Here is a 13878-nt window from a genome sequence, read left to right as displayed (position 1 = left end):
GTGAGTGTTGCGAGAGTTAAATTCTAGTGTGGAAGGCGGGCAGTGGTTACGTGGGTGCTGCTGTGGAAGGTGGCAGGGGAGGAGATAGGCGCAGAGAACCGCTTGCAGCTGGAGAGCATAAGGCTCTAGAGAGGCCGGGGCCTGACTCACGGGCTTATCGTCTGTGCCACCTGCGCGCTTCACTGTCCTCGAAAAGGTCTGAAGTGGGACTGAAACAAGAGCGCGCAGTTGGCAGGCTGTAAAGTGGGCCCTGCTAATGAATCTTAATAACAAACAGTGCAGACTCTAGGCCAGGCATTGTTCCCAGCTTTACGATTAAATCTTGCAGCAGCACTGTGAGCTGGGCACTATTATTTCCATCCTTCAGAGGTGGAAACTGCAGAGGTTAAAGACAGCTGTGGCTCTGGGAGTTTGTCTGGTTTTAGAGTCAGTGCTCTTCCCGCCTTGCTCTGCCGCCTAATTGTGACTTCAGGCTACTCAGCTTCGTAGGAAATGGGGAGTTTTTGTTACTTAAAAGGGCTCCTTCCTATGTAACAGAAGATAACTCGAAACCGGCGTGGTGGCCCGCTAGAGCTTCACTGTCGCTTGCCAGATTTAGAAGAGTCGGGAGAGTGGAGTATTATCAGGACGTGGAATCTGGAGAGTGGAAGTGTTATAAGGACCCTTAGAAGATCTTCCAAGACCCCAGGTTTGAGTGGTTTGTGGAGGCTCCACATCACTCCAAACCACGTATTGAGTAGTGAATTGAATATTAAATATTTCTGAGTACAAATATTGAAAAAAATTTGCTTTTGAAATTATCGAGTTGAGTATTTCTTTACATTTATAATCGACTATGCTTTCTAGCTAATTATTTTGCTTACCATGAAATGCTTTTCTTCAAAAATGAAAATATTCGTAGATATTAAATGTAACAATGGAGCTGACAGTGTTATCTTTTGTATTGGCTATAGATGTCTAGAAGCCTTACAGACTGTGTGGGCAGAGTGCCCTACATCTTCACCTGTCCCACCTCTTAATTCTGGCCTTTGTGTGGCAGGTAGGTTTTGGCTCAGGGGCAGTAGCTCCTGCCCTTTCCTGCTTTGAGCCTGCGCATTCACACAGTGATCCACCTATGCACCTCATAGTTCTGGCTGCTGATAAAACACTTAACTTTTAAGATATGTTATTGTTACTTTTTTGATAAAGCACTTTTTAGTGTCAGTATATACCACCCTAACTCCAAATTCTGCTACGCTGGGGGAAGGGGGACTGTCAGTCTGTATAGTAAGCAGTTAGTGCTGGCCTATGTTGGTGATACTGAGATACAGAAAAGATAGTTCCTTTTCTCTGGTAGCTTTAGCATACTGGGAGAGACAGACAAACAGGAGTATAGCATTATGAGAATAACTAGAGCAAAAGCAGGTGGGACAGGGAGAGGAAAGACACTGAAAAGGAAGGTTTGTCAAGAAAAGCATCATTTAGGAAGTCGAAGAGGTCTTGGAACAAAGGGTAGTATTTAGAGAAATGGAGAAGGGTGGATGAAGCAAGGGTGCAGGGTGGGGGGGCGGGGCAGCAAGGAAGGGATGAACATAATTGTGTATGTACCAGGCTTGTGCAAGGTGACTTAAACATATTAATCCATATACTCCTCCAGGTGGCTTGTGAGGTAGGTTATAGTATCTTCATTTTGTAGGTGAGAAGACAAGCTCAGAGAGGTTAAATGACTTTCCTCTGGTACCATGTGCTGGTAATATCAAAGCCAGTATTTGAACCCAGGTGTGGAGGACTACAGCTCTTTTGCTCCTATGCTTTGCTGTCTCAAAGGTCCAAGTCTAAAGTGTGTATGTGCTCTGTTTTCTGTGTTTTGACTTCAGATAGTCAATTTTACCTGACTTCTGCATGTTGTCATCTCGTGTACGCCTGGTCCCCACGACAGTCCGCCTAGTCCATTCCGTGATCTGTAGTTCTTCTCATTCCTTCATGGATTTGAAGGCTCTCCTGTCCTGCTTGAATGACTTTGCATCCCTCTCATTTGCTGAGAGTTGGGACAATGTTGGGTTACTGGTGGAACCAAGCCCACCACACACCGTAAGCACGCTCTTCCTGACCAATGACTTGACAGAGGAAGTGATGGAGGAGGCGCTGCAGAAGAAGGCGGATCTCATTCTCTCCTACCATCCACCTATTTTCCGACCCATGAAGCGCATCACCTGGAAAACCTGGAAAGAGCGCCTAGTGATCCGGGCGCTGGAGAACAGAGTCGGGATCTACTCTCCCCACACAGCCTATGACGCTGCTCCCCAGGGAGTCAACAACTGGCTGGCTAAAGGACTTGGTGAGAAGCCTCTTGTTCTTTCATATTTAGTATTTTCCCTACCAGTGCTTTGAAATTTTAGAATGCCTTTCCAATAGTGTTTTAACTGCTTTAGGGATGTGGACCATTATTCTGTTTTTATTATACTATATTTTAAAATAATCTTGCCGAAATCTGGAAATTAAATTGCATTTGAAAAATGAAATTTTTATCCTTAATGAATAAGGACAGCATAGGAAATCTTCATTTTTGACTGAGCTTTGTGATTTCTTACTCATGTGGCCCAGTGCTTAGCACTCAGGCACTCTAGAAACGCTTGTTAAACTGAATTTAAAGCTCAACCCTCTCCAGAAGATACTTCATATGTCAATCAAATAGAGTTTTATTGAATTAGTCCTTATGCCCAGCACAGTGAGGGAATTCAGCATATGTGTTTTAGCTTATAGTAAGTCTTTTTAAAAAGTTTACTCGCTTTGGGCTGAAGCTTCTGTGATTATATAATCTGGATTAACGTGGTCAAGTAGATATGAGCATTTGCGACTTGAATCATAGTTTACATGAGTAAATTTAGTAAGCAGTCACAATTCTATATGTCGTCTAAAATTTCATGAGTCAGTCTTGTCCAATTTTTTGTGATACTTAAGAGTCTTCTGGAAAATAATTCTGAAAATAAATTTGATTCTGTATGTCTGTACTAAATCCTTAGATTATGGGGACTGTTGGATGTGTATGTAAGGGATATGTATTTGTGTGTGTATTATGTAAGCATCTGAGAATGAATCTTTTAAGAAAATGCTCATTTCTTAGAAGTTTTGCCCACAGTAATTTATCTTTTTAATTTTTAAAAAAACCCACAAAAACTCCACTTCCTGACTTTTTTTCCCTAGGAGTTTGCACCTCCAGGCCCATCCATCCTTCCAAAGCTCCTGACTACCCCACTGAGGGAACACACAGAGTAGAATTCAGTGTTACCCACACCCAGGACCTGGACAAAGTCATTTCTGCAGTGAAAGGAATTGCAGGTGTATCTGTCACTTCATTTTCTGCTAGGTACATATCTTTTCCTCTTTTTTGTGTGTATTAATTTGTAAGAATTTTTCTCACATATTCTGTAACCCTGTTATTTAAGTTTGCAACAAATCATTTTCCATTTACAAAGCAGCATACTTCTCATTTGCATGTTGGTCCTTGAGGAGAACTATGGGATCTTTTCAAAACAATAAAAATAATTAACACTTACATTTCTAATTCTCCTGGCAATGTTGAAAGTTATTTTTACTTTAGGGTATGTAGATAAACCCTAGTGATAATATTGATAACAGAGGTTTACTTTTATCAGCTCCCAGCAAGTAAAGATTCCCAAACACTTGAAAAGAAAAAATACATTAAAGTGCCTCTTAGACGGTCAATCATTTATTTAATTAGGGCTGAGATACCAAAATGTTGCCTCATTAGAGATTTTGGGGGGGGCTAACTTACCCTAATAGCTACTAAAGCATCATAACAGACAGGTTATAAAAAGCTAGGACTTAATAATTGTTAAAAAAAGATAAATATAATGCATTTTTAATAAAATGGAAATCTATTAGCAATACTCATGCCTTAGGCAAGCCTCATTGGCTATGATACTGTCACTGCGCAAAGCAAAAATGGAAATCTATCTCAGTCTACACCAAAACATGACTCTCCAATGAGTGGTTTTTAAGTGTAGATACATTGTAGTAAAATCATAGTAAATGTCCTTTAATAATATTGGGGAATTTCAAGAATCTTAAGAAAAATTGTTAATAAGATTTTGTGTAGATTCCAGTCATGGATGTCTTTTACCATACTGAAGTACTATGAAAATACTGAAATTAAAATCATGCAAATGAAGCATGAAAAATTTAAACAATACAAAAGTCTTCCTTGTCCCCCCTACTCAAACCCAGTATCTTCAACTCAAGTTGTCTCTTACTTTGTTTTCAGAGAAGTGGGTATCTTTCCAAACACATATAGGGACACAAAGAAATGTATAGTTTTGTTTTATTCGTTGTTTTCTTAATTAAATGGAATGATGTACTTACCTTTTTTAAAAAAATTAATTTATTTATTGGCTACATTGAGTGTTGCTGTGCTCAGGCTTTCTCTAGTTGCCGTGAGCGGGGGCTACTCTTTGTTGTGGTGTGCCTGCTTCTCATTGCGGCAGGTTCTCCTGTTGCAGAGCACAGGCTCTAGGCACGGGCTTCAGTAGCTGTGGCATGTGGGCTCAATAGTTGTGGCTTTCGGACTCTAGAGCACAGGCTCCATAGTTGTGGCACTCGGGCTTAGATGCTCCGAAGCATGTGGGATCTTCCCAGAGCGGGGGTCGAACCCGTGTCCTCTGTATTGGCAGGCGGATTCTTAACCACTACACCACCAGGGAAGCCCTGTATTTAACTTTTTAACTTAAGATGTGTTACAAATCTTTCCATATAGGTGTCTTTTTTTAAAATATCATTCATTTATTTATTTTTAAATTTATTTATTAATTTATTTATTTTATTGGCTGTGTTGGGTCTTTTTTGCTGTGTGCGGGCTTTCTTTTTAGTTGCGGTGAGTGGGGGCTACTCTTTGTTGTGGTGCACGGGCTCCTCATTGCCGTGGCCTCTCTTGTTGCGGAGCACGGGCTCTAGGCACGTGGGCTTCAGTAGTTGCAGCACATGGGCTCAATAGTTGTGGCTCATGGGCTCTAAAGCGCAGGCTCAGTAGTTGTGGCACACGGGCTTAGTTGCTCCGCGGCATGTGGGATCTTCCTGGAAGCAGGGATTAAACCCATGTTCCCTGCATTGGCAGGCGGATTCTCAACCACTGCGCCACCTAGGAAGCCCTAGGTGTCTCTTTTTAATTGCTATGTAGTATGTGTTATTATGAATGTACTGTAATTTCTTGAAGGATTCCTTTTCCTAACTGATGGACTTTTTAAAAAACTGATGCACATTCAGCTTGATTCATTTCTCCATATTACAGGTAATATCTGGGATTGACCATTAGATTGGGGGCCAGGCACTGTTTTTGCTTTTCCTTTTCAAGTCTCCTCAGATGGTTCCAGTGTTGAAATAACACTTCCACATTATATCCTAAGGTGTATTTTAGTTCTAGAATTCTATGATTATATCAGAGTCTAGAGTTTTTGGTTAAATACAAAACTTTTTTGAAGAGGCTCTATGGTATTGCTTTTTTTTTTTTTTTTTTTTTTGCTGCTTCCCATGGCTTGTAGGATCTTAGTTTCCTGACCAGATATTGAACCCGGGCCCAGGCAGTGAAAGCACTGAGTCTTAACCACTGGACCACCAGGGAATTCCCAGGGGCATTGCTTTCTTTTTTTTTTTTCCCCCCCGAATAAATTTATTTATTTCTTTTATTGGGTGTGTTGGGTCTTCGTTGCTGCACATGGGCTTTCTCTAGTTGCGGTGAGCAGGGGCTACTCTTCCTTGTGGTGCACGGGCTTCTCATTGCAGTGGCCTCTCTTGTTGCAGAGCACAGGCTCTAGGTGCATGGGCTTCAGTAGTTGTGGCACATGGGCTCAATAGTTGTGGCTCACGGGCTCTAGAGCGCAGGCTCAGTAGTTGTGGCACATGGGTTTAGTTGCTCTGCAACATGCGTTATCTTCCTGGGGCAGGGGTCAAACCTGTGTGCCCTGCATTGGCAGGCGAATTCTTACCCACTGCGCCACCTAGGAAGTCCAGACATTGCTTTTTAAAAGAGTGATTGAGGGACCCTCTGAATCATTGCTAATGGGTGCTTATGAAAAATGGAAATTTTTGGCTTTATCCTAGATCTGTGTAATTAGAATAGGGTTTGCCTGAGAGTACGTCCAGGAGATTCTTGTATTCAATGATGTTTGAAAATTAACTTTTCTAGGGCTTTAAAAAAATTCAGTTTGCCCCAGCGTCACTCATAGATGTTCTGTTTCACTGGATCTATAGAAGGATCCAGCAGCTGTTATTTTAAGAAGCCAGCAGTAGATTTCTGATGCACAGCCAGGACTAAGAACAATTCTAGAACAGGGATTTCAAAGTGAGGTCCGTGGACCAGCAACATCAGCTTCACCTGGAACTTGTTAGAAAGATAAATTCTCAGCCCCCAGTCAGACCTACTAAGTCAGAAACTCTGGGGTTAGGACCCAGTAGTCTGTTTTAATAAGGCCATGAGATGATTTTGAGGAATGCTGAAGTTTGAGAAACACTATTCTAGAAAACAGTTTGATTTGGAATTAAATCCTAAATTCTCCGTAAATCTAATCTCCTGTTATAGGAGGTTGTAAACTGTGGGTTATTTTAAATACATTGTTTATGTTTATCCTAAACCAGCAAGCGGTTTTTTCTAGGACGGATGATGAGGAAGAAACACGGCTCAGTGTGAACTGCGCTCAGCAGGCTTTGCTGCAGGTGGTGGCTTTCCTTTCCCAGAACAGACAGTTTTATCAGAAGACTGAAATTCTGTCTCTGGAGAAGGTAGTAAAAAATATATTACTGTGTATATTTTGTCTGACAAATTCATATGTAAATTGTTAGATCAACGGGCAATTAACTGTTACCTAAAGAAGCACAAAGTAGTGACGAAGGCATGTTATGCCCTGGAAAATATATTGAAAAAGGGAGACATTTCAGGAATAGAAAAATGTTGGTGCTTGTCTTAGCCCATTCGGGCTGCTATAGCATGTTTGGACTACTGTAACAGAATACCACAGACTAGATAGCTTATAAACATAAATTTATTTCTCACAGTTCTGGAGGCTGGGAAGTCCAAGATCATGGCACTGGCAGACTTGGAGTGGTGTCTGGTGGGAACTCACTTCACGGTTCAAAGATGGCACCTTCTGTCTGTGTCCTCAAGTGGTGAAGGGAACTGGGGATCTCTCTGGAGCCTCTTTTCTAGAGCACTGATCTCATTCATGTGGGTTCCAGCCTCATGACTTAAGTACCTGCCAAAAGCTACACCTCCTAATCCATAGGTTAGGATTTCAACCTGTGAGTTTGAGGGGGACAGAAACATTCAGACTATAGTGGTACTTCTTCAGCATTAGAGACTCAGTTACAGGTTCAGTCTCTCATTTTATACCCTCTGCCTGGACCATTTTATTCATTCCTTTAACTTGATAGCCACTTGTATGATGATTCCTGTGTATTTTCTGTCTCAGAATGCTTTCTTAAGGTAAAAAATAAAAAATTTAAAAAGAACCTGTATTTTCAGCCACTTTCTGGATATTTTCCACTTATGGATCTCACAAGAATTTTAAAACCGGTATATACAAATATTGACCATATCACTTCTTTAAATACAACTTTTCTTCTTTCTGTATTATTGGTGGCATCATCATCTATCTTATTTGCAGGTTTGCACAGCTCTCCCTTGCCCCTGTAAATCCAGACCCTGCTGATTCTGTCCCTAGAGCTATAAAATGTCTCTCCTGTTTGCTTTGCCACCACAGTAGTTGAAATTCTCATCTGCCCTCACCTGGGATATGAGTAGGCTCCTGAGTGGGCACCTACAGGAGATAATCCAGGCTTTTTAGCTTAGAGTATGAAGCCCTTCAGGACTGGCCATGCCCCCTGTCTCCAGCCTCTTCTCTGTTCCCATCCCTTGCTCCACATACCAGCTATGCCGTCTGCTTTTGGATCTGCCTTCAGTGTGCTGTCATGCCTTGGCACCTTTGTACATGTTCTCTCTGTTTAGAATGCCTCTCCACATCTCACCCTATCCCTAACCTACCCCACTGCACTTGACAGCACTCCTTTTTTAACTCCTTTCTGGTCTGTCTTCAAGACCCAGGTCTTTGTAGAAACTTGTTTGACTTTGTTTGCTCCAAGTACCCACCTTCCCAAATCCCTCAACTCATTTATTTTGTCATTCCTCTGTGCTCCCCTAAAAAATAGCAGCTACCTTGTATGTAAACACTTTTATCATGATGGTGTAAACATCTGCCTTCCCAGGATATTGTGAGCTCCTAGAAGTCAGAGAATGTTTTTGTCAGGTTTATATCCCCCAGTTTTAGCCTGGAGCTAGCAGCTGTAGTAAGCTTATAGTACGCTTGTTTTATTGATCTCAGCATTTGCTGTTTATTCTGTGGATTTGTTTTCTAGGACTGATGATGGACCGTTTTCCTAACTTCTGTTTCTCTTTAGCCTCTGCTTCTACATACTGGGATGGGACGATTATGCACACTGGATGAGTCTGTCTCCTTGGCAACCATGATTGAGCGAATCAAAAGACACCTAAAACTGTCTCATGTTCGCCTTGCTCTTGGAGTAGGGAAGACCTTAGGTAAGTGTTTATTTATTTTTATTTATTTATTCATCTCCTTTTTTTTTTTTTTTTGGCACACGGGCTTAGCTGCTCCGCGGCATGTGGGATCTTCCTGGAGCAGGGATCGAACCCGTGACCTCTGCATTGGCAGGCGGACTCTTAACCACTGAGCCACCTAGGAAGCCCTATTCATCTCCTTTATATGTCCAGTATACCTACTGAGTATATTGGGCAAAAATTGAAACTCTTGGCTGTATCAATATAACTGAGAGAAAACGTGTTAGCAGCTCACAGAAAATGACTAGTTTACTTTATCAATCAGGGTGGGCGAGGTTATGCTGTGGTATACATCTCATTGGCCTAAACAAGATTTATTTCTCAGTCACACTCCATGTTCATCTCAGATCAGTGCAGGAGTCTGCTCATTGTTGACTGGTCACTGTTGCAGAGGGAAGGTCTTAAAAACCATCAGTTAAACATTCTGGCCTTTGAAGTGATATGTATTCTGTTCAATTCATTGTCCAGAGTTAGTCACATTGCCCGACACAAGCCAGGGAGAGCATGAAGTGCAATCCTACCACATTGCAGGAAGAAAGCTGGAAACTGTGATTGTTCTAATTACAATGCAAATCTTAAATATCACAACACTGGCGATGTTTTATATTGAGGTACTGCGGAGTGACGTGATCCACTGCAGTTTCTGAGTTTTGTAGTCAGTGCCTTTTCTCTTGGCTCTCCCCAGTAATTTGGGGAACGAAAGGAATGGGCAGAACACTTGTCGAACCCCTGCAGTGAGCCTAGCACTGTACTGAGTGTCCTGAGTGTGTGACTTCCCATTGCGAAGGTGGAGAGTGGAGTGCAGTTGTTATGTGTGGACTCTGAACGCCTTGGGTTCAAATTTGTCCTGTTATTTAAACCCCCTGTCTCCTGGTAGCCTCATCTGTAAAAACTGCAGTAATAATAAAACCTGTCTCATCGAGGTGGTATAATCCATGTGACTGACACATGCTAGGTGCAGTAAATGCTAGCTCTCGTTAGCTGTCTGGGAGGTACCACTGTTCCCATTGTATAGGTGAAAAAACTGAGGTTTGGAGAGATAAGTAACTTACTCCAAGTTCATAGTTGGATCAAGCAACTCATGAGTGTTCGTTTCCAAAGAAGGTGGGTAGCAGAGATGGAATTGGACTTCTGACCAGCCCCAGTGCCCTGCCCCTCTTTTGAAATACCACTAATGCAGTGTCCATTCTAGAAACCTAAGTGCTAAACACTTGTTGGATTTTGACTTGAAAGTTTCCGTATTTCAATCTGCAGAGAATGCTCTTTTAGGATAAATATGATATTAAAAAAAAAATGTATCAAATCCCTTTGTAGCATCCTCTAACTAGCTCTTTTAGTTCCTTAGCTTCCTCACCTGGGAACAGAGAGACACCTGCCTACCTCTCACTGTTACCTGGAGACCCAGGTGAGGGAGCTTTACTGAGCAGCATTGAGATAAAGCCTAAAGCCTAGTTCTAATAGTGGTTAGTACTGTTCAGGGGAGCCTTATGTGGGCTTGTGCAGCAGTGTATGTTTGAAGGAATAACTCTGTCTTGGGTTAGCTCTGCAATGCCAGGGAACAGTCTGTTTGCCTATATGAAGACATGTTTTATTATTTTTTAAAACTTGATAAGCACAATTCACATACTGGTGATGAGACTGGGAAGTGAAATCTGCATTACATTTAGGATTCTTGGTACAAATTATAATATTAAAATGAAGGGGAATTATAAAGTATTGCTCTCTTGTTTCCTTTATCTTGAAGAGTCCCCAGTCAAAGTAGTGGCCCTGTGTGCTGGTTCTGGGAGCAGTGTCCTTCAGGGGACAGAGGCCGACCTTTACCTCACAGGTAGGACAGCCTTTGGATCTTTTTTCTACCCTTTTCTTGTGCATCCCTTCCCTATCTTGGTTTATTTTTTACAAGTTAAAAAATAGCAGATTTTAGGACAGCATCTGACATACAGACGAATCTAATGAATGTTTTTTGAAACTGAACTAAATAGGAACTATGCCAAAATTGGGAACATACTATATTCTTTGTGGAGGGAAAAAATAATTTAACAATTAGATTATGTAAAAGACCGATCTTTAGCATTTATTTGACTTATCTTCTTCCTAAACATGATTTCTCTCAGATTTCATATGTAAGTTAATGGGACAGTTTTTACCTTTTCACCTAAGGTAGAAATGGTTCCTCTTAGCCCTAAAGACAGTCTTCAGTTTCTATCAGTTCTAGCTCCAAAATCTTTCTAGAACTTTTCACTTTATTTCCAACCAGGCATCCTCTACCTGAAGTACTTCATCAAGCCTCTAATCTTAATTTTCCACAGACTCCCCCAAAATGAACTTTCAAAAGTACAAATATGATGGTATATAGTATTATCCTGGCCAAAAACCCTTCAGTGATTTCCTTCATCTGTCCTGGTGAAGCCTGAATGTTTCATCCTCTTTCAGGCAGCCTTTGCTCATGCTCTTTTCCCTGGTTAGGATGTCTCTTCTTTGCCCCTTTCTTATACTTCTAGTGATAAGCTCAAAGATACCTCCCCTGAGAAGCTTTTTCTTGACAGTGTCCAGCTGCTGCCTTGATGGTCATGCCTTCCTCTCCTGATTCCTGTCACTTTGATCTTAACCTATAATATGCATTTCTTCTTTTTTTTTTTAATGTTTATTTATTTGTTTTGGCTGTGCTGGGTCTTAGTTGCGGCATGCATGCAGGATCTAGTTCCCCGATGCAGGGCTTGAACCCGGGTCCCCTGCATTGGGCACACGAAGTCTTACCCCCTGGACCACCAGGGAAGTCCCTGCATTTCTGATTGGACATTAATTGTTTGGCTCCCGGCTTTTATACGCTGTCCTTGTGGGTAATACCTAATTGGTAACATGGCCCATCATTCTTCCAAGGGAGTTGGAGGCACTTTGTACGCTGCTGCTACCAGCTGCATTTCCACCTCTGTACTTTCTGAGGGTTAGGAGACTGGGGCTTAAAGATTACTTTCCCCACTTCTAGGACTAGACTGAAGGGTTTTAGGTCCCTGGCCATTCCTTTGGCTACCTCTGGGGCCCTCCATCACTAGGCCTCTCCTGCCACCCACACCCATGCCTTATTATCTAGCACGCCCCCTTACAAAGGCTGCTGCCCTTGAAACTTTGTCACTTCCCTAAGTGTAGAGGTGTGGCATCTGAGCAAGCCTGATGTATTGCTTTGAACCAATTAAAAATGTATGTGACCATTGGGACTTCCCCAGTGGTCCAGTGGGTAAGACTCCGCGCTCCCATTGCAGGGAGTCTGGGTTCAATCCCTGGTCTGGGAACTAGATCCCGCATGCATGCCACAGCTAAGAAGTCCATGTGCCACAACTAATAGCCCACATGCTGCAACAAAGATCCCACGTGCCACAACCAAGACCCGTTGCAGCCAAAAAAAAAAAAAAAAGTAAATGACCATTATCTGTTTTCTTTTCTTTCCTCCTAAAGATGTTAGATTTTTATAAGCCCTCAGATTTTACTGGATTGAAATAAACTTTCAGTGTATAGGCAATTTGACATCTTACAACATGGTGTTTCTATTTTAAAATTTTAACATTTTACTTTGAAAGAATTTTAGACCTAGAATAGTACAATGAACTCCTGTATACCCTTCATCTAGATTACTAATGGTTTTATTTTGCCATATCGTACATTCTCTCTCTGTAACATATTATACAGTGTGTGTGTCTGTGTGTTTGTGTATGCATGTGTGTATTTATGTATTTATGTGTTTCCTCCCAAACCATTTTGTAATAAATTGCAGATATGATGACTTTTTACCCCTAAATACCTCAGCATTATATCTCCTAAGAACAAGGACAGTCTCTTATAAGACAGTGTTACAGTGATCAAATTCAGGAATTTAATGTTGTTAATTGATCAAAATTTATAGCATTTCTTTTTCAGATTGAAAATCTAATCCATGATCACACATTGCATCTGGAATATTTCTCAACTTTGTTTTCAAAGCATTGACATTTTTGAAGAGTGTAGGCCATTTACTTTGTTGTATATCTCTCAATTTGGAATATCTGATTGTTTCCTTATCAATAATGACTTTTTAAAAATTAGGTTTTTTTATTATAAAGCAATATGTGCATAAGATAAATTCACACAGTTCCAGAATGTTAAAATGTCCTTCCTATCTGGTTAGTTGGGGAAACGGAAAATATCTTCTTATCTGGCTAACTTTGGATGTCTGTGATCTGTGAGACATCACTTTGAATATAACTTCAGGGATGGGAAGCCCCAGCCCAAAGACCATTTTCATCACCCTTCCTTTGAGCTTGACATGTTAGGTCATAAAGGGTAGTATCCTAGAAAGACCAGCAGATGGCAAGCTTGCTCCTTGCAATATTGTCTCTCATTTGCTTTTTCTTTCCCAAAGCTGCTGTCTTGAGCCAGCTTTTCTTTCCTTTGTCTTCTCGTGTCATTGCAGGGTCTTTATGGATTTCCCCACTTCCATGCCTTCTCCAGCCAGTGCATTTATAACAGTCCAGGCAGCCAGATTGTCTTTCTTAAAGCATGACTTCTAACTGGGCCAACTTAGTGTCTTTTTCTCCTTTTACTTTTTCTCTACTATTACTTAGATTAAGATTTAAAAAAAATTTTTTTTTTATTATTTATTTATTTGGCTGCTCTGGGTCTTAGTTGTGGCATGCAGGATCCTTAGTTGTAGCATATGGGATCTAGTTCCCTGACCAGGGATCGAACCCGGGCCCCCTGCATTGGCAGTGCGGAGTCTTAGCCACTGGACCACCAGGGAAGCCCTAGATTAAGATGTTTTAAAAGGTGGTTGAATAAAAACTATTCCTTATAATGAAATGATGGGTATTTGGGTAGGGGGGAGTGTGGGGAGTTGAAGATTGGGGGGATGGTTTCTAAGAACCTTTTTTTTTAATGCTTTTATGTCTCTATTTCAAAATTATGCTTTTTATGAACAAGCCAAATTGTACATAATATATTTTTGCTCTAAAATTGGAAGTCACCAGATTCACAAATGGTGTTTTTTAAAATTCAAAACATTTGCGTTTTCCCAAAATCTTTTCACAAAAGATGAGTTCCTCTTCCACCAGTAACTTCAGAATTTCTAGGCGTTTTTGCCTAAGTCAAAGGAAAATACCTTGTTTTTAACTTGAAATAATGTTAAGCTCATTTCATCCTTATGAATTAAAGTAGGGTTGATGCTGAAAATTTTACTATTCACAAAACGTAAAGGAGTCTCTGGGAAGTAAGCGTAGGACTTTCTCAAG

General features: G+C 41.1%; 1 protein-coding gene and 1 non-coding gene across 13 annotated transcripts in view; one reads left to right on the top strand and one right to left on the bottom strand.

The window, feature by feature from the left end:
* Positions 1 to 13878, top strand: part of NIF3L1 (NGG1 interacting factor 3 like 1) — a 40816-nt gene that overhangs the window by 13865 nt on the left and 13073 nt on the right. For 7 of the 12 annotated variants that reach the window (XR_009055085.1, XM_057745351.1, XM_057745344.1 and 4 more), the window contains 6 exons: positions 954 to 1039; positions 1857 to 2317; positions 3184 to 3346; positions 6645 to 6771; positions 8443 to 8581; positions 10365 to 10448. Coding sequence is in view for 11 of the 12 variants with exons in the window: in XM_057745351.1 (XP_057601334.1) it covers positions 1882 to 2317; positions 3184 to 3346; positions 6645 to 6771; positions 8443 to 8581; positions 10365 to 10448 (949 nt within the window). In the remaining variant the exon portion in view is untranslated. Of the gene's footprint in view, positions 1 to 6; positions 197 to 537; positions 805 to 953; positions 1040 to 1856; positions 2318 to 3183; positions 3347 to 6644; positions 6772 to 8442; positions 8582 to 10364; positions 10449 to 13878 lie in introns of those variants that run through there. The other 5 variants (XM_057745354.1, XM_057745349.1, XM_057745345.1 and 2 more) reach the window with 5 other exon arrangements.
* TRNAG-GCC (transfer RNA glycine (anticodon GCC)) lies at positions 13319 to 13391 on the bottom strand. Its single transcript has one exon. It is a non-coding gene; the product is annotated as a tRNA-Gly (tRNA).

This window comes from Hippopotamus amphibius, chromosome 8 (assembly GCF_030028045.1).
Source record: "Hippopotamus amphibius kiboko isolate mHipAmp2 chromosome 8, mHipAmp2.hap2, whole genome shotgun sequence".
Taxonomy (NCBI): Eukaryota; Metazoa; Chordata; class Mammalia; order Artiodactyla; family Hippopotamidae; genus Hippopotamus; species Hippopotamus amphibius.
The sequence above is the reverse complement of the archived record's forward strand: the minus strand, read 5'-3'. Positions and strand labels throughout refer to the sequence as shown.